General features: G+C 40.8%; 1 protein-coding gene across 1 annotated transcript in view; it reads right to left on the reverse strand.

Annotated features, from left to right (window-relative positions):
* ITGBL1 (integrin subunit beta like 1) overlaps positions 1 to 24,556 on the reverse strand; it is a 408,856-nt gene that overhangs the window by 181,078 nt on the left and 203,222 nt on the right. Inside the window, exons 6-7 of the mRNA XM_073614434.1 lie at positions 13,738 to 13,878; positions 3,383 to 3,529 (exon numbers count right to left, since the gene is read on the reverse strand). Of these exons, the coding sequence (XP_073470535.1) occupies positions 3,383 to 3,529; positions 13,738 to 13,878 (288 nt within the window). The remainder of the gene's footprint in view (positions 1 to 3,382; positions 3,530 to 13,737; positions 13,879 to 24,556) is intronic.

A 24,556-nucleotide genomic window follows, 5' to 3' on the forward strand; every position in this document is an offset into this window, starting at 1 on the left:
GTATTTTGGGGTGCAATTCCACATATGCCCATGGCCTGTGTGAGCAATATATCATTTAGTGACAACTTTGTGCAAAAAAAACAAAAAAAGTATCACTTTCCCGCAACTTGTGTCAAAATATAAAATATTCCATGGACTCAACATGCCTCTCAGCAAATAGCTTGGGGTGTCTACTTTCCAAAATGGGGTCATTTGGGGGGGTTGTGCCATCTGGGCATTTTATGACCTTCAAAATTGTGATAGGTAGTGAGGAGTGAAATCAAAAATGTACGCCCTTAGAAATCCTGAAGGCGGTGATTAGTTTTCGGGGAGCCGTTCGAGGCTAGGCTCCCAAAAAGTCCCACACATGTGGTATCCCCATACTCAGGAGAAGCAGCTGAATGTATTTTGGGGTGCAATTCCACATATGCCCATGGCCTGTGTGAGCAATATATCATTTAGTGACAACTTTTTGTAATTTTTTTTTTTTTTTGTCATTATTCAATCACTTGGGACAAAAAAAATGAATATTCAATGAGCTCAACATGCCTCTCAGCAATTTCCTTGGGGTGTCTACTTTCCAAAATGGGGTCATTTGGGGGGGGGGTTGTACTGCCCTGCTATTTTAGCACCTCAAGAAATGACATAGGCAGTCATAAACTAAAAGCTGTGTAAATTCCAGAAAATGTACCCTAGCTTGTAGACGCTATAACTTTTGCGCAAACCAATAAATATACACTTATTGACATTTTTTTTACCAAAGACATGTGGCCGAATACATTATGGCCTAAATGTATGACTAAAATTGAGTTTATTGGATTTTTTTTTTTTCGGTCTTTTTCCGTTTATAGCGCAAAAAATAAAAACGGCAGAGGTGATCAAATACCATCAAAAGAAAGCTCTATTTGTGGGAAGACAAGGACGCAAATTTCATTTGGGTACAGCATTGCATGACCGCGCTATTAGCAGTTAAAGCGACGCAGTGCCAAATTGTAAAAAGTGCTCTGGTCAGGAAGTGCTTCCGGGGCTGAAGTGGTTAACATTAAAATAAAGCTGACTAAAACCAGTACATGTTCCCTATACATTCATAATATCAGTTTAAAATGTTAACAAATTATAAATCACAGATCTAATTACATTTCATTAAATATTGATTCAATGTTTCCAAAACATTGTCAAGGCGTGCTAACGATTGTGATATTTGGTTTTAGAAGTGCACAATTGTATAAGCTCTGAATGATGGGTTTCAGTAAAATCCACTCCATATTGTGGAGTATTATAAAAGTTGCAAACATACAGTATAGATGAAATTCAAATTCTGCAAAACACATACTAGGATAAACCCTTCTGTTTAATATGTTTCTCATGTATTATCTGCATGGCTAGAATTACCAGTCCATAGAAAAAGAATGCTGTCATACAAAGTAATTATGGATGAGCACTTGTGATCTCTTAGAGAGTATAGATGTTATTTTGTCAATTTCGTTCCCTGAAGCTGCTTAGTGAAAATTGCTATAAGAATGTTTACATGAGCCAGCGGCATTTAGTTACTAGCTCCATGGTGCAAAGAGAAAGACCATGGATTGCTGATACTGGTAGTTGTACTTCTGATGGAAGCTCTGTCAACATCTTGGTGCTGAAATTTATCTGTAAAAACACCTGTCCCTCCCTGCTGTTTGTCAATCTAAACTCAAATGCATGACAACTTCCAACTACTCCATTACTCCATATATGTATATGCTTTTTGCTCACTTTTGGATCCTGTGGCTGATTTTGGTAACAAATAAACCATTTGGATAGACAGTATCATTTATCAATGTTATTTTATGATTACAACTAAGCTGATCTTGCAGACCCTACTTGATGTTTTTAAATATTTTAGGTCATGCATACATACAATAAAATATTAACAGGCACAGTAACTGCAATGTGACAAACTGCCAGGAAGAAAAGGTAATAGCCTTAGCCTCAGGTGTTGAAAAGGAATAACTGACAATTAACACAGATGAATAGGTCTTCTTATGAGGATTTATAGATTTAGAAGCACTTACAATTTGTATGCCATAAATAAGCTAAAACAAAGTGGCAGATGCATCCCTCAATGCTTCTTGGTTGTCTCCTTTATGTAATATGTATTCTACCAGGTACTGTGTATTGTCCTATGATCCTTAGGTAATAAATGGTCACAACTCTACAGCTTCAAGGTCAAAGGTTTCCCCAACCATGACCCAAATCAGTGTTTCTCAACCTTTTTTTAGCCCGGGCACTCTTTAGACCCTGTTCACATGTCACAATTTGGGATTGCAAGTAGAATCGTTGCGATTCTGCTCACGATCCCAAATCACGTGACAATCTCAGCACAATGCCAAAACAGGTTTGCATGACAATTGCAGTAAAACGTGCCTTTCGCAAATCGCGTGAAGCTTGACGTCCGAAAAGGATCAGGCGCTTCTTTTCAAGGGACAAACGTGCATATGTGACACTCAGAATCTCATGAAAATGGCACGCAAAATCGTGTAGCGGGAATGCTCGTTCTCGCTATGTGATAATGTGAACGAGGCCTTAAAAGTATGCAAAACTTTGAGGCATCCCAGTCTTAAAAAAAAAGCAGCCTCACTAGATTGGAAAACCAGCCCTGACTGTGCATAGTGCAGAGATCAGGAGTAAACCTTACATACAGACATATACACACACCCATACATATAAATATACTCATGCATACATATACACACACACACACACACATACATGCATACTTAAACTTACATATATACATACACGCACACTTGGATAGATAAACACATATACAAAACATACACTCACGCACATACATACACTAACAAACATACACTTAGCCTTTTCAAGAACTGAAGATTTACTGTACTTGGCTCAAGCAAGTTAACGTTCGCCCCCCCCTGCACTGCCAGGTGAAATTTTTGTTTAGTGGAGGTTGGAGACAAAGCAGGTCAGGACTCTGACTCACCCTCTTTCCCCGACCCTAGACTTGATTGGCACATACTATAAATGCTCTGCCCATTGCTGTTGCCCTAATCAAGTTCCCACTCTATGCTGACACACAGTTTAGTGCTTCTCTGCTTCTACTTTCTAACCTGGGATGCTGCAGCACCCCTAACAAACCCAGATGGCACCCCATGGTGCCACTGCACCCCAGTTGAGAAAGACTAACCAAAATTAACGTACATAATAAACAGTCAGCAATTTTGTCAGCTTCAATTTTATTCACCATAGTGGTCTTTATTATGTCTCAATGAATGGAAAATATTTGGAAATAAAAATAACATTTAATAATAATTAATGGATAACTGACTGCTTTAAGGTGTGTGTGTTTGCCTGTATATTATATATAGATACCATCTAGTAAACATCAGTCACAGCCACTCACCTCGCCCAGAACATGGTTGAGAAGAGCTTCCCTGGCATTTTTTCTTGCTTTCATCTATCGACAGAGCACAGGACCGTGGGTGTTCACATTTCCTTCCAGTCCATCCTTCTTTGCAATCACATCGCCCACAGTTACATTGCCCATGACCTGTACAGGTAATCACAAACTTCAATCAAAGCCTACTCTAAGCAAACAAAGACAAAAATGTTTGAAATGTCACGCTGATATATAAAGTAATGTCATGCTGATTCAGAAAATAGAACTTCACTGTCAAATTTTAAAGGTTCATGCATAGATTTTGGTAAACTTGTTTTTTTTTTTTTTTTAAAGGTGAATGACTATTAGCCAATTAGCCAAAACAGCATATGCTGAAAATAGGCGAATGCCAATTAGCCAATGAACTTTAGTTTGGCTGAATATATATATATATATTTTTTTTAATCTCTTTATTAAATTTTCTTTGCATCTTATAAAAATTGATGACAAACAAAAAATACATCGAGATAAACTTCTCGCTAATACATCATACAATACAAATAACGGTTTCCCCCCCTCCCACCACCGCTCCGTCCCCCCTCCCACCCATCCCCCCTCCTCTCTGAACATAGTTCCTATCTTCACGTCCCAGACTCTACCCCATCTCATTTCCTCTCCCCTCATATAACTCCCTTCTTTTCAGCAAAACTTATTGTATACTTAAACTTAACCCAATCACTCCACTTTTCTTCAAATCCTACCCATCCCTCCTCTCCGCTAAATCTCAAATACTCCAAACTATAAATTTCGTTTACTTTATTGCACCAACTCTCCGGGTCCTGCCACTGTCTTTTGTATTTTGTATTTTGGTAGACTTTTTAAGCCAGAAATTACAGCATGGGTGAGTCAAAAAGAAATACAAGCATTTACCTGTAAGTTGGTTTATCTTGAAAAACAAAGCTGTTTGCACCTGTTATTATTGTACTCTGTCATGAACCTCATTTTAAAAATCTCCCAGCCTAAACATTTTTCCTTGTTTCTCTACTTTTTCAGTAACTGCTATATATATATATATATATATGCTAAATGCACGCACTATAATTGGATATGAGTTTTTCCACTGTTTTTTGTTCTGTGAGCACTGGCAGCTATTCAAAGTCTAATGAATCAGAGGCAGCTAGAGTGGCAGTAACCAAAAATAGTTTATACCTACTGTATAGTTTATTTATCAGTTCTTGTCTAGTTAGAATGAACTACAAGGCGTTGTAGATGTGTGCAGTACACAGAGAGCTTGCAACAGAGCAGTACTGTGTGTGCATACAAATCAGGAATGCGGGCTGCTCAAGTGTTTCTTTTCCATCTATAGATTAAGTCAGATTCCTATTTTAAAGAATCTTATATCCAGACCAAAATACATACAAAATATGCATGAAGACGCTACTACCCAGATATATCTATATCTATCTATATATATATATATATATATATATATATATATATATATATACAAAATTTGCATGAAGACCCTACTACCCAGATAAAAAAATACATATATATATATATATATATATATACATATATATATATATATATATATATATATATATATATAAATATAAAATGTATCTATCTATCTATCTATCTATCTATCTATGTATTTTTTTTTATCTGGGTAGTAGGGTCTTCATGCAAATTTTGTATTTTATAGTAGTGTTTTAAGCACCGATAAATAGCAAAGTATTTAAACTGAAGGTATGAAAATGTACTGGTTGAACAACAAATCAACTTAAAACGGTGGTAAACTCCACTTGTTTATTCATACCTACAGGTAAGCTTACAATAGGTGTAACTATCATTAGCATGACGTAAAGCCTCTTGGACTTGTGCCCAAGTGGAACAAAGACCACAGAGATGATGCTCCTCTAGCGCAGGAATACCCTGCAGAACAAACGAGTCAGGCAACATGGGAGGTTGGAAACCATAATTTGCCATAAACAGAGACAATCAGGAAGCAGAATTCAAGGCACTGTTGTGAGCAAACTTTGCTCATGGTAATAGGTCTGACCAGTTGTTGTGATGGTCAGAAATATAGCAATGTAGGAATTGCTCCAAGGACTGATTGGCTCGTTTTGCGGCCCCATTAGACTGCGGGTGATGCGCAGAGGAGAAAGCAAGCTGAAGGAGATGGTTTCTTGTGATGTGACCAAGGCGAAGGCAGGAATGAAGTGAGCTGGAGATCTTTAAGTAGGCGGGACTGACGAGCAGATCCACAACATCTGGTTAACTGTGGAGAGAGATGAGAGCTGGCAATTAGCCGACAGCTGAGCAACCAGCTCAGAGAAGGAAGGGCTGAGCCCAGCCCTGACATGCACGCATGTGCGGGAGTGATGTCATCAAGGCTAGGTCATTCAAAGGGCTATAGCCTGCAAACCTGGAAGGAAGACGAAGTGAAGATGGAAGCCCTGTCAGCATTCACAGTGCTCTGCTGGAGGGCTTTGTTTTAGGGTACGTCATTCATAATGTGCTAGTAGGCGATGCCTACTAGCTTATTATGCTCTTAATTTGCAAGGGGACATTTTTTTTGTGGCTTACTACCACTTTAAGCTAGCCATACATGGATTGAAATTTGGCCAGTTCAGAAGAGAATCAGATTAATTTTGATCCATGTGTGGCTATTGTAGTTAACAGAAGATGATCTACCAATCGACTTCTGTTTAAGCACTCTGCTGGTATTTTTTCACTTGAAAAGTGCAATAGGCTGCAGCACTGATCTGTTTATTCTGATGGTGGGGAATTCTTCCTGCTGTCAGAATTCAATGACACAGTGGGGAGGATTCCCCCATTCACATCGAGTGTGTGGATGGGGGAATCAAGTATGTTTTTTTTTGCTCAACCTGCTGGTTGAATAAAACAAACTGACCCATGTATGGCCAGCTTTACACTTGGCAGAAAGAATAAGACCTGGTACACGATCAACAGTCTGGAGAAGTCTGGTCAGAAGTGGTCTTTATTGAAGATGTATGGCTAAAAGCTGTATCTTTGGCTTGGAAACCTATGCATGAAAACATGAACTGCTGCAAAATAAAATGGCAACAGGTGCTCTGGAGGGATTAGTCAAATTTTGACATATTTGGCTGTAACAAAAGGCAGTCTGTTTGCCGAAGGTCTGAAGAGCAGTAGACAGATGAGAGTCAACAGGCAACATTAAAACATGGTGGAGGTTTCTTGCATTTTTTTAGGCTGCATATGTGCACATGAAGCTGGGGATTTGGGCAGAATTAAAGTCCTCCCAATGCCAAGGAAGAGATGGTTGAACTACCAGCTTAAACATAATCATCTGTATGATTACGTTCGTAAGGGAGGAGTTGCATGCATTGCTTGTATGGCTGAATACATTTTATTTAGCCCAGTGATGTCATCAGTGTATGGCCTTTCTTCCTTGGCAGTGCATTCTCATGGAACATGAACAAGCTCCAAGGCCAGCACCTGACATGTTTGCAGCAGAATTATTGCTCTCGCTCAGACGTTCGCGGCAATACCTCACATGTGTGATGCAAACACCGTTTACATATGTGGGTGTGACCTACGTATGCGTTCACTACTGTGCGTGAGCACCTGGGGACGGTATCGCTTTAAAAACTTTTTTTTAATCTATTTTATTACATTTTTTTATTTTTACGCTGTCCCTTTAAACTTTTATTGCTATCGCAAAGAATGTAAATATCCATTGTGACAGCAATACAGAATGACAGGTCCTCTTTATAAGGAGATCTGGGGTCTTTTAGACCCCAAATCTCTCCTCTACCTTTAAAAGCAAAAGATCAAAAAAAAAAATGTATCTTTTGCTTTAAGGAAAAAAAAAAATGTTTACATGGCACGAGGACCGGAAGTGATGTCGCTGTGGTCCTCCAAGGGCATTAGAGATGAACGGTGGCCATCTTTCCATCGCTCATCTCTATGGGAAAATACTGCCAATGCTGGATGGTTCCCAGGCTCACCGATTTGGTAACATAAGCCTGGGAACCACCAGGAAGTGGCTAGAGAGGAGGGGGGGGAAGCACCTCTCCCACCACATCTAAAAGTGATTCCGCGGCGAATCCGCCACTAGGATTACTTTTATATAAAAGCCATACACCTGAGGGAAAAGAAAATACCCGGGTTATGGCATCTTCCCAGTTAGGCGGTCTGCAAATGGATAAAGAAATAGTTTATTTTTAAAATGGAATGTATTTTATTATTTTTGTGTGAGTGTATATACGCTCAAACGCATGCACAATGTATATGTGTGTAACAGTGTTTTTCTTTTTCAACCAGGGTGCCCTTTGGGTCCCCTGGGGGGTGCTTCAAGCACGAGACCCAGTTTTCCCTAGATCAAGGATGGATAGGGGGGCTCTGTGTTCCATGGGGAAATTGTGGTGATGAAGGACTCTGATGTGATGGGGAGACTCTAATATCATAAGGGGGGCTCCGTGATGAGGGTATTATAATGTGATGAAGGGCTTTCATGTATAGGAGGGACTCTGGCGTGAGGGGGGACACTGACTTTTTGATGGGGGGACTCTGTGGTTATGGGGGGCCTCTGATGTATAAGGGTGACTTTATTGTGATGCGTGGTCATGTAGGGGGACCTCTGACGTAATGTGGGGGGATCTTCCTCATGAAGGGGGGACTCTGATGTGATTTAGGAATCAGGATGGAGGAAAAGTTAATTTAATCAAGGTGGCTGGTGCATGCTGCTGGTATAATAATGATTAGAATCACACATTCCAGTATTTTCTACAAGGGCTGACATGACTGGCAGTATTTATGGGCTCCTGCCAGACACTCATATTCAATCAGTGCTATTCTAATGAGACACTACAATGCACAGCAGCCATGCATTCTGTGATGAAACCAGTATTGAATATCCGTTTTCCATGAGGCATTGTCTAACTTGTCATGTACAGAGATACTTATTTAGATGAAATGTCAGGGTTTTGTCCCTGTAAGGCATTAGAGAGGTCCAAAGCTTTACTCAAAATGTCATTAGGACATACAGTAATACAGCTCTACCTATCTTAATGGGACCTAAATGCCTCAAATTGTGTACCTGTATTATAAAATCTTTGGTTCCATTTGCTTCTCAGAAGAACAGACATAAATACTGGTAATGGTAAGTTTATTAATATTTTCTAGGTTGCAGCTGCATCTATGACCCAATTCATTAAGGCAACACAAAGAACACTGATGATTTGCAAAGTGCAACATTTATGCATCCAATCAGAAATAATCTTTCACAGATGTGACTATAGTAAACTAAAATATGAGTGATTACTATGAATTGCTACATCTTGCCTCGCTAAATAATCTCTCATAAAGTAACACCAAAGGTTGCCAGTCAAAGCTTTCACCTTTTTTTTTTGGCTTCTTCAGAAAAAATGATTACGGGTCTGTCATTACAGACTGCTGAATGAAATATAAATTAATAATGTGCATCAAGCATTTACTCAATATTAATGACACATTACCTACCTTCTACTATGGACATGTTGTGTGTGCAAAGTATTCACAGCATTTTTTTCTAGGGTATTTCCTGCTTGCAAGATTTTAAACTACATCTGAAGTGATTTTGAATAATGATTAAAACGTGCAATAAAAAGCTAGCCCTTTGATAATGGCCTCCTGTAATTGCTTTCCATGGTTCTGCTGATGTGATGTGACAGCTCAAGTCTTGGTCTTGCTGTCCCGTGACGTCAGCAGCATAACACAAAGTAATTACGGCCCTGTTATCAATGCCTTGACATTCATTTTCATCAATGATGGTCTTTTTTATCCCAACCCTCTGCCAGCTGATTAATTTTTGCATGTGTGAAAAAAGTATACATAAGAAAAGGCTTTTGTGAACATAAAATATTCAGCATATAGTAATAGTATAGAAACCTCTACACACTGCTAAGGTTAAACAGCATTGTAACTAAAATTGTAAATAAAAAATAATATCTTTGTTAAAAAAAAAATTGTAAATAAAAAATCTTAAAGCGCTTAAAAATATATGCCTGACAACCTAATTACCAAAAAAAACAAACATGCTGGTATGTTACATACAGTATAATGACACCTCTACAAGAGAACTGTTACATTTTAGGCATTGTTGCTATTTAGCAGACAGTATACACAATTTGTACATTTAAATGCTATCAAAAATTTTCTGAAGTCTAGCCTGTTACCTGACTACAATTAAGCCAAACCTGAGAATCTTCCAACGGAAGGCTACTTTGGAGAGGGAATAATGGGTGAAAAAGAGCACCAAAAAAACCCTTAATGCCCCGTGCACACTATCGGAAATTCCCTCAGCAAAAGTCCAATGTGTGCTTTTGGTTGGAAATTCCAACTGAGTGTATGCTCCATCGGACTTTTGCTGGCGAAGTTCCCGCCAGCAAAAGATTGAGAGCAGGTTCTTTATTTTTCTGATCGGAAATTCCCACCGTCTGTACAAATTCCGACGCGCAAAATTCCTACGCATGCTCGGAAACAATTCGACGCATGCTCGGAAGCATTGAACTTCATTTTATTGCCTCGCCGTAGTGTTGTACGTCACTGCGTTCTTGACGGTCAAAAGTTCAGAGAACTTTTGTGTGACCGTGTGTATGCAAGCCAAGCTTGAGCGGATGTCCGTTGGAAAAACCATCCAAGATTTTTCCGACGGAAAATCCGCTCGTGTGTACGGGGCATAAGAGTCCAAAGGCTTTATTGATCAACTAAAAACTAAAAAAAAAATATCCTTAAGAGTCCAAAAGACTTATTGTTCAACTGGTTACAACAAGCAGAAAAAAGGACAGCCAATGTGTTTTGGGGGCCACACAATCCCCCTTCATTAAGGCTGAGTGAAATAGTTTAATTTTAAATGGACTCAAAAATACTTCTAAGCAGACTGATCTGCAAAAATAAGATGTTATAAACAAAAGTCAATGCTGGTGTTCACAGCAAAAGTGACCATGCCCCAGCCCTGATAAAAGGAGATTTTTTGGCCCCTGAAACTCAATGGCTGTTCTTTGCCTTGCTTGTTGTAACCAGTTAAATAATAAAGACTTTGGACTCTTAAAGGTTTTTCATTTGGTACTCTGTTTTGATCCATTGTACATGGATTTCTCAATTCGGATGAATATCCTCTCCCGTGGCTCCTAACCTTTGTGGTGAGCTGACAAATGCAAGCCAAATGGTCTTAAGTAATAATTTAATCTGCATTTTGATAACCTGTGAAAATTCATGTCCAGGGCCCCTCCACCACTTGCTCTTGAATAGCGGACAGCCTGATAGTTTTATCACTGTTGCAGCTTTTTGGTTACAGTTTGCAATATATCATCTAGTACACGTTTAACCACTTTACTCCTGGAAGGATTTACCCCGTTAATGACCATGCCATTTTTTGCGATACGGCACTGCGTTGCTTTAACCACTTAAGAACCAAGCCTATTTTTCAAACTTGGCGTTTACAAGTTAAAATCATTTTTTTTTTTTGCTAGAAAATTACTTAGAACAACCAAACATTATATTTTTTTTCAGACACCCTAGAGAAAAAATGGCGGTCGTTGCAATACTCTATGTCACACTGTATTTGCACAGCGGACTTACAAGTACAATTTTTTTTTTTAAAAAAACACATTTTTTTAAATTCAAAAATAAGACAACCGTAAAGTTAGCCCATTTTTTTTTTATATTGTGAAAAATAATGTTAGGTAGAGTAAATTGATACCCAACATGTCACGCTTCAAAATTACGCCTGCTCGTAAAAAATCTTCATAGGCGACATTTAAAAATTTCTACAGGTTACCAGTTTTGAGTTACAGAGTAGGTCTTTTGCTAGAAGTATTGCTCTCACTCTAACAATCGTGGCGATACCCCACATGTGTGGTTCGAACATCCAATGACTATGGAGCCGTGCGGGGGCCATCTCTTCCCCACTCTGCTTCATGTTTTAGAGGGGAGAGGACCAGAGGACCGGTAAGAGGCAGGGACGGCCTGAGTGCCGTGGGAGGGGCACCTCTCCCGCCCCCAATAAAAGTGATTTTGTGGCAAATGCACCGCGGAGACCACTTTTATCAGAAAGAGGGTAGCCACTTTTAAGAATATACTGGGGATATGGCAGCTATCTGTACCTGGTCCTGATCACTAGGAACAGCTGATCTCTCTCTCCTCCCCTGTCAGAACAGGGATCTGCCTATGTAGATCCCCGTTCTCCCTCTCTTCACCACGATCGTGGGTGGCCGGCAGACACTGAGTCCGCCGGACCCATGGCCACAGTACCACATACACAGACCGACATACAGGTACATTGGTTTGCGCAGCCGAGCCACCTTGCCGCAGTATATATGCAGAAGGCAGTCGGCAAGTGGTAAAGCAAACTTGTACTCAGTGATATTGTACAATGTACATTGATACAAATATCAGTATAGTCTTGTATTGTTTTTGGAACTTGCAAGCTGTTAATCACAGTGGTACAGTGTGCAAGGGTCTTATGACTGCTGTCCTGCATACAGTGCCTTGAAAAAGTATTCATACCTCATGTAAATGTATTTTATTGGGATTGTATGTGATACACTAACACTGAGTGGCACATAATTGTGAAGTGGAAGGAAAATGATAAATGGTTTTATATTTTTTTTACAAATAAATATCTGATAAGTGTGGAGTGCATTTGTATTCAGCCCCCCTAAGTCAATGCTTTGCAGAACCACCTTTCGCTGCAATTATAGTTGCAAATCTTTTTGGGTTTGTCTCTACCAGCTTAGCACATCTATAGAGTGAAATTTTTGCCCATTCTTCTTTGCAAAATAGCTCAAGCTCTGTCAGCTTGGATGGAGAGCATCTGTGAACAGCAATTTTTAAGTCATGCCACAGATTCTCAATTGGATTTAGGTCTGGACTTTGACTGGGCAATTCTAACACATGAATATGCTTTGATCTAAACCATTCCAGTGTAGCTCTGTCTGTATGTTTAGGGTTGTTGTCCTGCTGGAAGGTGAAATTCTTCCCCAGTCTCAAGTCTTTTGCAGACTCTAACAGGTTTTCTTCTAAGATTGCCCTGGATTGGCTCCATCCATCTTCCCATCAACTCTGACCAGCTTCTCTGTCCCTGCTGAAGAAAAGCATCCCCAAAACATGATGCTGCCACCACCATGTGTCACGTTGCGCACGGTGTGTTCAGGGCGATTTGCAGTGTCAGTTTTCCACCATGCATAGAGTTCTGCTTTTAGGCCAAAAAGTAAAATTTTGGTCTCATCTGATCAGAACACCTTCTTCCACATGTTTGCTGTGTCCCCCACATGGCTTCTCGCAAACTGCAAACAGGACTTCTCATGGCATTCTTTCAACAATGGCTTTCTTCCTGCCACTCTTCCATAAAGGCCAGATTTGTAGAGTGCACGACTAATAGTTGTCCTGTGGACAGATGATCTATGCTCTCTTTACCCGGCCTGTCAGTTTAGGTGGACGGCCATGTCTTGGTAGGTTTGCAGTTGTGCCATACTCTTTCCATTTTCAGATGATGGATTGAACAGTGTTCTGTGAGATGTTTAAAGCTTGGGATATTTTTTTATAACCCAACCCTGCTTTAAACTTCTCCACAACTTTATCCCTGACCTGTCTGGTGTGTTCCTTGGCCTTCATAATGCTGTTTGTTTACTAAGGTTCTCTAACAAAACTCTGAGGGCTTCACAGAACAGCTGCATGTATACTGAGGTAAAATTACACACAGGTGGACTCTATTTACTAATTAGGTGACTTCTGAAGGCAATTGGTTCCACTAGATTTTAGTTAGGGGTATCAGAGTAAAGGGGGCTGAATACAAATGCACGTCACACTTTTCAGATATTTATTTGTAAAAAATGTTGAAAACCATTTACCGGTATTTTCCTTACATTTAACAAGTATGCGCCACTTTGTGTTAGTCTATCACATAAAATCCCAATAAAGTACATTTACGTTTTTGGTTGTAACATGACAAAATGTGGAACATTTTCAAGGTGTATGAATACTTTTTCAAGGCACTGTATGACTGCTCTATTACAACAGGAAGTGATGAACTGACAATTCAAATGAAAAGCACTGACAATTTCAGCATACACACAGGGTGCAGAACATTTTTTTTTTAGATGTACATTTTTATCACTTGTTTTAGGCACCAGATGGATACCTGCAGTGTTGCTCAATTAACTCTACAGGAAGCAATATTCCTGTTAATTTAATTTCTTTAAACTATGAATTGTTTGAAAGCTTGCTGTTGTTATTGAAAGTGCAAATCTGTAAAGTCAAATTTATGGTTAATATATTCCAATGTTATCACATACATTTTGCTGTTGGCCCAAACTTTACCATTGTACTTTGCAGAGATCGTTCCTTACCTGAGCAGAAGTCATCAGAGTACCTGTCATACACAGATTTACAGTTCCTTTCATCACACTCACAGGTGTCACCATGAATATCTCCCCAGTCACCTGTTGGGTCCACATCATGGCAGGTGCATTCGCCACATACACACGTTCCTTAAGCAAAAATAAAAGAAAAAAATTATTTCAACAGTAAATGGCATGGAACATGCCCTGTTTGTCCTAGCACATTTGTTGCCATAGGCAGGATAAAGCATTACTATTTTAGAATGAATCACAGTAGTTGTATAATTATATAACCTAAAGTTAAACTCTAGGAAGGTATGAAAGACACATGGCTCACTATACTACATCATTAAATGTATTTTTTTTTATCTGAAAGCCCCTTAAAATCCCCTGAACAGCAGAGCTTAGACTGGGGGAGGAAAAAGCAGCACAAATAGCTCATCAGTTGTACTTCAGTGCTAATGTTCTATAAGGAAATTGCTGATAGAAGGAGAGAGTAGGGTAACAAAGAGGGCCTTGTTGTCGCCACTGTGGGAGGATTACTCTTGATGTTGCTTTGTAATTGTTTTTTTATTATTAGGATAACATTAGGATGAATGGGAACATGCTAATATGAGCAAAACGCGCAAAACTCAAAGGGAGGGAAAACAGCAAAATGGTAACAGGAAGATTTCACTGCTGTTGTTTCCAGGACTCAGTATAAAAAAGCTGGCAAGTCGCCTGGTCCTCATTTTTCAGCCAATGCTGAGAGCACTTTTTGAATAAGTGGCATATCATCTTCAACATTACAGAATATGCCTGACTGAATGGGACTAACTTCTTTCAGCAACTCTCCCTCATTGCATCATTTCTGCTTTACTAATTTCATAGATAATATATATAAAGAACAAAGAGAAAAAATATAGAAAATAAAAATATATGGCTTTTCCATCTTATAAGTTTCAATGTAGCTTTTTTTTAGTGGAGGGCTTTATTCTACATTTTGCCTTACCATAACCAAAACAATTTAAGTGCTGAAGCCAAAAATATAACATTAAAAGGCATCTTCTTTAGGATAAGAAGATCACTGTTGGCACAAAGCCAATGTGGCAAGTTTGACATATCTCATTTCCTGACGCCTTCATGGCCTCCACAACCTGACGGGATTGGATAACTATAAGAATTGAAGAGAGACCCCCCCCTTATTCTCTTTTTTTATCCTCACCTGACAAGATTGGATGGACATCGCAAGCCTCTTACCGCAATCGCCCCAGCAGGTTCAAGCCTCTCCTGTTTGGAAGTCCCTCTTGTACAGTCTCTAAAGGAGCTTCCATGGAGGGAATCCCATCTGGTGGTCTCATTTTAAGTAAGCTTTAAAGAAGCATTAATTATTGCAGTGGTCTCCTGTTCTGTTATATCCTGCACACAGTCTATCTTTTTTTTAATGGTAAACTTCAGGACCTGTTGTCCCACAGGTGCCGGGTCTATAGCTATCATGGCGCCGCGTCTCTCCCTCCACTTTGCGCATGCGCGGGAGGAGGAGATACAGCCATTCAGAGTCTCTTGCCCTAATCCAAAATGACGCAGGCATGATCACAACGCTTCTGCGCATGCACAAGAGCTTAATTTCCGCCGCGAAAGTGGCGGCAATTTTAAAAAGCCAGAAATGTTTGTCAGTGACTCTCTGGTCACTGCATTTCATACAGCATTTGATGTTTTGCCTTCTATTTCAGGCATGTGAGCCATATGATCTCTCCCTGTATATGCTAGGAGGTTTTATTTATCTACCCTATTTTTTAATGGCACTTTATACTGTTTCCAGGCTTCTTCTTCCTGTCTGCATTCTATCTGCACTGTTCATGGAGACCACTGCCCACGCAGACCACCCTCATCAAATAAGGTAAGAGGCTGTCCGTCATAACAGTAAGTATTGAAGAGAGAAAAAAAGAGAGCACAACTATTAATACGGCACTTTCTGGCAGCCCTTCCAGGTCGATATCAAGGAGTAAAGATCAATCAAGCCATGCCTCAAGTAGAAGATCCCGCAGAAGTCAATCGTGATCCTCATCCCATCATCGACATTCCCATCATAGCCACTCACGCCATGGTCATTCACGCCACAGCCGCGCTCGACATAGCCAATCGCACCACAGGAGGTCACCCTCATCACGATCGGAGCGACCACACAAGACCTGCAGAAAATGCCTGCTGGGTAAGTGGTGCCCCCGCTTTGCCAGATAAATTGGCCTGCCGCACATGCTTCAATGAGGCCACAAAAGAGAGAGAATTGGATGCCAGAGAGGTTACGGAACTGATTCGGGAATCTGTGCGGGAATCCATAATGGAGACAACACCCGTGCCAGACAGACCAGCTCCAAGCACATCATCAGCCGCTCCCCTTCATGTGCCAGAACCAGAATCCCCTTCCGAGAATGAGGATCCAGGAGTGCCAGCTGGTTTTGACTTTTCTCTGGTGGAACCCTTTGCAAAATCAGTCAAAGAGGCCATAGGTTGGGAGGAATCTGAGGAAGCACCTCAGAGAATCCAAAAATATTTTACAAATTTAAAAAGGGATCCAGAAACCTTCCCCTTCATTCAGGAACTAGAGGACCTCATTAAAGACCAATGGGAAAGATCCGACAAGAGGTCTAGCCTCAATAACAGGCTAGCAAAAATGTATCCCTTGAAAGAACCTAGGGTTAATCCCTTAATTAACGCTCAAATAGTCAATGCTTCTCTAATGCGCCTGGCCAGACATGTCACCCTACCCACTTTGGACGCAGTTTCAATTTGGGATGTATTAGATCGGAAGATTGATCTAGAATTAAAAAAAGCCTACGCCACGGTGGGAGGTGCCTCTAGACCGACAGTCACCACGGCGAGAGTGGTTAGAGCTAACTCTGGTAGGGCCTCTAATATAGAAAAATCATTTCAGGAAGGAGTAGACCAAGAGAAAATAATTACCTCTCTCCAAGAGCTCAAATTGGCAGGTGACTTTGTTACAGAAGCCTCAGTGGACATTATCAGGTCCTCGGCCCGGGCAATGTTAGCTTCGGTAATAGCGAGAAGAGCTTTGTGGCTAAAACCATGGATAGCTGACGCTGCATCAAAAACAAATTGGTGCAAAATTCCTTATGACGGTACTAATCTGTTTGGCCCCAAATTGGATGCAGTCATTTCCAAAGTTACAGGGGGCAAGTCAGGCCTCATTCCCTCTGACAGGAGGCCTAAAATCTCAAAAGGTCCTTCTTATAAACGCAACCTTCCTGAAAGGTACAGAGAAGCAAAATCCTATAGACCAGGAAGAGAATTTAAAAGAAACTGGAGAAATACACAGTCATCTTTCCTGAGAATGCAGAAAACCAAGACCACCCCATCCGGAGAGCAGCAGAAGTCCTTTTGAGGGTATGCCTGCCCATCCCCTAAAGGTGGGCGCCAGACTCAGAAATTTTGTGCGGATATGAACGGATCACATCAAAGACTCCTGGACCCTATCCAGATGGAGGTTCTTAAGCGGAATTACCAAAAACCACTTTCAACCAACCAGACTCCCGACATCTCCGGACAAAAGGCAAATTCTACTAAAGTATATAACAGAATTAAACCAAAAGGGAGCTATCTTGGAGGTTCCATTATGTAAAAATTTAAGAGGATTCTATTCCCCCTTATTTCTTGTAAAGAAGAAAACAGGGGCTTTACGACCAGTACTGGACTTAAAGAAACTCAACAGAAGTATCAAGGTAGAGACCTTCAAGATGCAAAGCCTACAGTCCATACTGTTAGCGGTGAATCTAAAAGACTGGATGCTGTCTGTAGATTTGTCGGACGCCTATCTACACATTCCAATACATCCTGCTTTTCAAAAATTTCTCAGTTTTTCAATCAACCACCATCACTTCCAGTTCCAGTGCCTACCATTCGGCATCTCTTTGGCTCCCAGGACTTTTACCAAAGTCCTTCTACCCATCATTGCATATCTCAGAGAGAAAGGACTAAGAGTGCACCATTATATTGATGACATACTGCTTCTAGCAGAAAGTCACAAGATCTTGATACAGAACTGGGAGATTTTACTGACAACCCTGCAAAGTTTTGGTTGGTTAGTCAACTGGCAAAAGAGCAAGCTACAGCCTACATAGAACATGATATTCCTGGGGGCATATTTGGATACCAACCTAAACAAAATACAGCTTCCTCAAGAAAAAGTTTTACCTCTAATTCAGAAAATGAAGAGACTAATCTCAGCAACACATTTACCAGCCAGAGTTTGTATGAGCGTCCTGGAATCCATGTCTACAACTCTGCCCATGATTCAGTGGTCCCAGTGGCACACAAGAGTGTTGCAAAACTCCTTTCTGAGGCAGTGGAATGGAGCATCAATGCTTCAGACAATTTACATCCACAGATATGTGAAACAATCAATATGGTGGTGGACACATTTGAACAACCTCAGGAGGCACAGACCTATAATCCCTCCACAGCCAGAAGTAGTCACATCGGATGCCAGTCAGAAGGGATGGGGAGCTCATTACCGAGACCAGGCAGCCCAAGGTCAGTGGCAGTTTCAAGCTCACAGTTTGGTTTTGAATATACTGGAACTCAGAGCAGCCTTCCAGGCGCTTATGGCCTTTGCTCCATACCTGAGGGGGAAGAGCGTTCTGATTCAGATGGACAACAGAGTTGTGATGGCATATATCCAGAGGCAAGGAGGTACCAGGAGTCGCACACTAACGGAGGAAGGTCATTCCATCTTGGACTGGGCAAAAATACATTTGGCAGACCTGAGGGCAGTGTATGTTCCAGCAGCACAAAACATGTTGGCTGACTATCTAAGCAGAGAGCTTCTCTCGAACAACCAGTAGTCATTGAGCCATCAGGCTTTTTTGCTTCTGACAGAGACGTGGGGAATACCAGAGATCGACTTGGCAGCTACACCTGTGAACACCAAATGTCGGAGATTTCTGTCGAGAGCAACCTTCCCGTCGGCCGAGGGAATAGACTGCCTGATCCATCTATGGAATTTCAAGCTGGGATACATATTTCCACTAATCGCAAGGTTTCTATCCAGACTCAGGAGATCATCGGTTACAGCAATAGCGGTAATCCATTTCTGGCCAAGGAGGCCTTTGTTCACAACCCTATTGCAACTGAACCTGCATCAACCACTTCCTTGCACTTGATGGCATGGAAGTTGAGATAGGCTGCTAGAGTAAGGCTGTTCACAAGAGGTAATTACCACACTTCTATAGACCAGAAAGAACACCACTAACAAAACATACACGCAAATTTGGAGAAGGTTTTGTTCCATGGCACAAGAAAAGAGCTGGAATCTGATTTCACCAAAACTCCTGCGAATTTTGGAGTTCCTACAATTAGGTATTGATAAAGGGCTAAGCTCAAGTACCCTTTTGCCCTGTACACACGATCGGACATTCCGACGAAAAAATCCATCTGATTTTTTTCGATGGATTTTGGCCCAAACTTGTCTTGCATACACACTGTCGCACAAAGTTGTCGGAAAATCCGATCGTTCTGAACGCAGTGATGTAAAACACGTACGTCGGGACTATAAACGGGGCAGTAGCCAATAGCTTTCGTCTCTTAATTTATTCTGAGCATGCGTGGCACTTTGTGCGTCGGATTTGTGTACACACAATAAGAATTTAAGCGATCGGATTTTGTTGTCGGAAAATTTTATATCCTGCTCTCAAACTTTGTGTCGGAAACTCTGACAGAAAAAGTCCGATGGAGCCCACACACAATCGGAATTTCCAACAACACAATCCGATCGCAATTTTTCCGTTGGAAAATCCAACCGTGTGTACAGTTCATATATCCGCCTTATCTGCAAAAATAGGCATTAAATGGGCATTTCACCCCCTAGTAATCCAGTTCATGAAAGCATGCCTGAAGAAGATCAGACCTCCGAAAAAAACAACATTCCCGGCATGGGACCGAGTCAACCTCACTATGGAACTTGACTTTGAAGTTAACCTTCCTTATCACCATTACATCTGCGAAAAGAGTTTCTGAGTTACAAGCATTAATGATAGCAGAACCTTATCTGGTCCTTTATCCTGATAGAGTGGTACTGAGACCTGCGGACCATTTCGTCCCTAAAGTATCAACCTCATTTCATTATAATCAGGACATCGTTCTTCCATCTTTCACTAACAATCAAGGCGAACCCCATGCGCTGGATGTGAAATTAGTTATTATCAGCTATCTGGCAGCTACAGCCACCTTTAGAAAGTCAGATACTCTCTTGATTATTCCCCATGGGGCTAGGAAAGGTCAACCAGCAACTTCTCGTATGATTGCATCCTGGTTGGTCAACTCTATCAAGAAGGCATACTCCATCCATCAGCTGGCAATTCTGGAAGGCATCAGGGCTCACTCAACCAGGGCAATGGCGACTTCGTGGGCAGCATACTGCAGAGTTTCACAAGAGACGATCTGTAAAGCAGCGACCTGGTCGTCCAGACATACATTCATTTCTCACTATAAGATAGACTCTGTCCAATTAACAACGGCAGACTTTGGCAGAACCATTGTTAGAGCCAATGCTACAGCATTATAAGGAATAAACATTATTTTCTGCACCCAGCCGACTGGCGAGTTATTTCCCAGCGTGTGCTGCCCTGAAGGCGTCAGGATTACGGAAACTTGTATATTCACCTTTCTGTAATTTTTCTTTCCTGACGCATCTTCATGGCAGCACACAGAAACCCATCCATTCTTAGATGATAGATACAGAGAATAAAGGGGGGGTCTCTCTCTTCAATTTTTATAGTTATTCAATCCTGTCAGCTTGTGGAGGTGGGGTCACAACCCAGCGTGTGTTGCCATGAAGATACGTCAGGAAAGGAAAATTACAGAAAGGTGAGTATACAATTTTCCGTTTTGTTGTTTGCTTGAGCTTAGTTGACATCATCAGGCTAGTACTGTCACCCTCTGGCTGAGTATATCTGCAGACACTGGCATCTTCTGTCCTATGATCTCTACAAATAGGCGTAGTTGGCTTCATAACATTGGATGGATAAGTATCAAACAAAGCTGGATGGATGGATGAGATTAATCTTTTAAAAGATGCGTATTTATGCTTTGTCCTGTAGGTGTGTAATTATAATGTTGTGATTAGTAAATAAAATGGAGAGCGCTGTTTTGGTGTGCTTGTTCTATTTGTTACATGCATAGTTGGAGCTGGGAAGGAAAGTTCCTTATAGTCCTACATGATACTTGTCCACTATTCGAATACGGATGCAGATGAATTTAACTCTTGTGTTTCTATCAAGCACAATTAGACCTCCTATAATGTAAGAAGTCTTCATTTAAGGTGAGCTCTTTGGCTGGCACGTGGTGGAGAAGAGAGCTCTTGGTTTGAGAGCAATGCATATATACTCTTTGAAGAGTGCCACCATGTTTTTTGGATGATGTACTCACACCTTGAACTGTGGGACTGCACTTTGGCTGCATTCACTCGGAGGGTTTCATTTTCAGGCAGAAAGTCACGCGTTTTTAACACAATTTTTGACACGTTTTTGCACAGGTCAAAAGGTCACCAATGTAAAAAACAGAAAAACGCCTGTGATTTGCCCAAAAACAAGCTCATGTACTTTTTTGAGCTTTAGGCGTTTTGCTTCAGGCTAAAAAACGCTCAGATGTGAACAGGGGCCATTTAAATGAATGTGATTTTGCTTGTTGGGTTTTTTCATGGCGTTTTTCTGGGCGTTTTACGAGCTGAAAATGCTCAGGTGTGAATGCAGTCTTTATGTTTTTTATTAATTTATTTATTTTGATATTTGAATTCCGTTTTCAATTTTTTGGGCCATATTTGATACAAAAAAAATAAAAGAAATGTTGGTAAGTTGTAAGAGTGTCCCCACCGATATTAGACACATGATTTTGGTTTTATGCACATTGATTATCAAGAAGATTGGGATAGTGTTGCACTGTTTGAATTATTTTTGCATACAGTCTATCCCCTGATGAAGAATAAGCCACAAAATAGTCTCCCAAACTGATATTTAACATGTTGAAATAAGGCCCACAATGTGCAAATCCCTGATACTAGGTCTTGAAGGCTCAACTGGCTTCCTACATACAAACTTTTTACAAAGAATTTGCTTTGTACTGTGCTGCAGTGTTTCTGCAGGAATGATTTCCTTAGCATCAGCGTTTTTACTGACATGCAGCACAGTTCAGTGAAATTAGCTTAAAAAAGTCAAATTTATAGCTAGGGACATGCAGTACTTATAGCCGGGAAACTCCCTCACTATATGACATGGCTTTGTTAATAAACAAAGCCATATCACTGATTAGGTTTTATAAACAAAGCCAAGCGGTCCCCATTTCTGCACTGACAAAGTCCCAGCATACACTGTTAGCATTTACAGACTCTAGAGAGCTGGCTCTATATCTGAAAATCCTCAAGCACAAATTTGGTGTAAACTAGACATTAAGGAACTTTCCCCTGTCCTGGGTATGTGTAAAAGCACATATTAGAACACATTTTTGGACACTGATTCTATTTACACTCTCCCGTAAGCACAAAATTCCTTGTGCGAAACAGGATTATATGTTTTGCTGTCTCTCAGAATTTACTGAGATAACACGGACAGGCATTAAATGACAGAGCTAAACATTAATATCTGTGGAAGTGATAAGAACGAGCTGAATCACCCAATACACAATATTTAACAACAGAAACTGAGCTCTTGTAATGTACTGCTGTTTTTAAAAATTTGTACCCACTGTTAAATAATAGAATAATGCAATAACAGTATTTCTTTATTATAAATAAAGCAGGATAAGCATTATTTATATGTGTTGGCAGTATTTAGCTATAGACTATGGGTCCCTTACATTGGACAGACTTGTTATCAGATGTTTTGTGTGCTATAGGACTATGAAGTGTTAATACACATTTTCATTCTTTTTTCTGCTCAAATGAACCAACAAGAACACGGGGATTTGACAACACAGATTATAAGAGACCATTGTGTGATTATTGAAAAGGAAACCTCTAGCAAGTGTAGCACTATCGAAGTGTACTGGCATAGGATGGTCTCTTCTACCATTTCCAGTGACTGCTCTCCCTGTAATTGGACCCAACACTACACCAGCAGGCTGATAGTGATATTTGGGCTTTATGAAAAAAGAAATACGTACAATACAATAACACAATGAAATGAACAGGATCGAAGTTTGTTTTCTTTGCCACCTGTGGGAGGCCTTCCACTTTAACCACACTAGGCAAGTGGAGAATGAGACTGCAAACTTTAATATCAACACTCAATGTAACATACACTATATTCTCAACAGTATTGGGACACCTTCCTTTACACGCACGTGAACTTTAATGGCATCCCAATCTTAGTCCATATTGTTCAATATTAAGTTGGCCCACCCTTTGCAGCTATAACAGCTTCAACTCTTCTGGGAAGGCTGTCCACAAGGTTTAGGAGTGTGAGTGTGTCTATGGGAATGTTTGACCATTCTTCCGGAAGCACATTTGTGAGTTCAGTTGGACGAGAAGGCCTGGCTTACAGTCTCTGCTCTAATTCATCCCAAAGGTGTTCTATCAGTTTGAGGTCAGGACTCTTTGCAGGCCAGTCAAGTTCCTTTACCTCAAACTCACTCATTCATGTGCTTATGGACCTTGTTTGTGCACTGATGCACAGTCATGTTGGAACAGAAAGGAGCCATCTCCAAACTGTTCCCACAAGGTTGGGAGCATGAAATTGTCCAACATGTCTTGGTATACTGACGCCTTAAGTGTTCCCTTCACCAGTACTAAGGGGCCAAGCCCAACCCATAAAAACAACCCCACACCATAATCCCCTCTCCACCAAATGATTTGGACCAGTGCACAAAGCAAGGTCCATAAAGACATGGATGAGTGAATTTGGGGTGGAGGAACTTGACTGGCCTGCACAGAGTTCTGACCTCAACCCAAAAGAACACCTTTGGGATAAATTAGAGTGGAGACTGCAAGCCAGGCCTTCTCTTCCAGCATAAGTGCCTGACCTCACAAATGCACTTCTGGAAGAATGGTCAAACGTTCCCACAGACACACTTCTAGACCTTGTGGACAGCCTTCCCAGAAGAGATGAAGCTGTTATAGCTGCAAAGGGTGGGCCAACTCAATATTGAAACCTACGGACTAAGACTGGGATGCCATTAAAGTTCATGTGCGTCTAAAGGTAGGCGTCCCAAAACTTTTCACAATATAGTGTATATTCCTGGGTAAGGAATCATCAGGTTAAATTTTGGGGCCTAACTATTATCAAATAGACTCTTTGTAACCACTGGCCAGTGGGTAAACTTGCGACAGAGTCTGCTGGCAGTGGGGCACTTTAAACTCAAAGGTGGAGGGCTCACATTTTACACAAAGGTATTTCTAATCCATAAGGGTGAAGGTGTTATTGCAAACAACCAACAATGGGAGTGTGAGGAGGTCCTTTAAATAAAGTTCTGTCCAAGCAGTCACTAACAAGTGTAATGCCATGTGCACACGAGCGGAATGTCCGACAGAAAAAGTCAGATGGGAGCTTTTCATTGTATATTTCGATCGTGTGTATGCCCCATCGGACTTATTACGTCGAAAATTCTGATGGACCTAGAAAGAGAACATGTTCTAAATTTTTCCGACTGAACCAATTCCTATCGTGAAAACCGCTCGTCTGTATGCTGTTCCGACGTACCAAAAACGACGCTTGCTCTGAAGTAAGTACGAGACGGAAGCGCTCGGTGTGGTAAAACTAGCGTTCGTAATGGAGATAGCAAATACCTCACGCAGCAAATTCTGTGATCTTTTAATGCAGCACATTCTTTTCTTCTTTATAAT

This window comes from Aquarana catesbeiana, linkage group LG02 (genome assembly GCF_042186555.1).
Source record: "Aquarana catesbeiana isolate 2022-GZ linkage group LG02, ASM4218655v1, whole genome shotgun sequence".
NCBI lineage: Eukaryota > Metazoa > Chordata > Amphibia > Anura > Ranidae > Aquarana > Aquarana catesbeiana.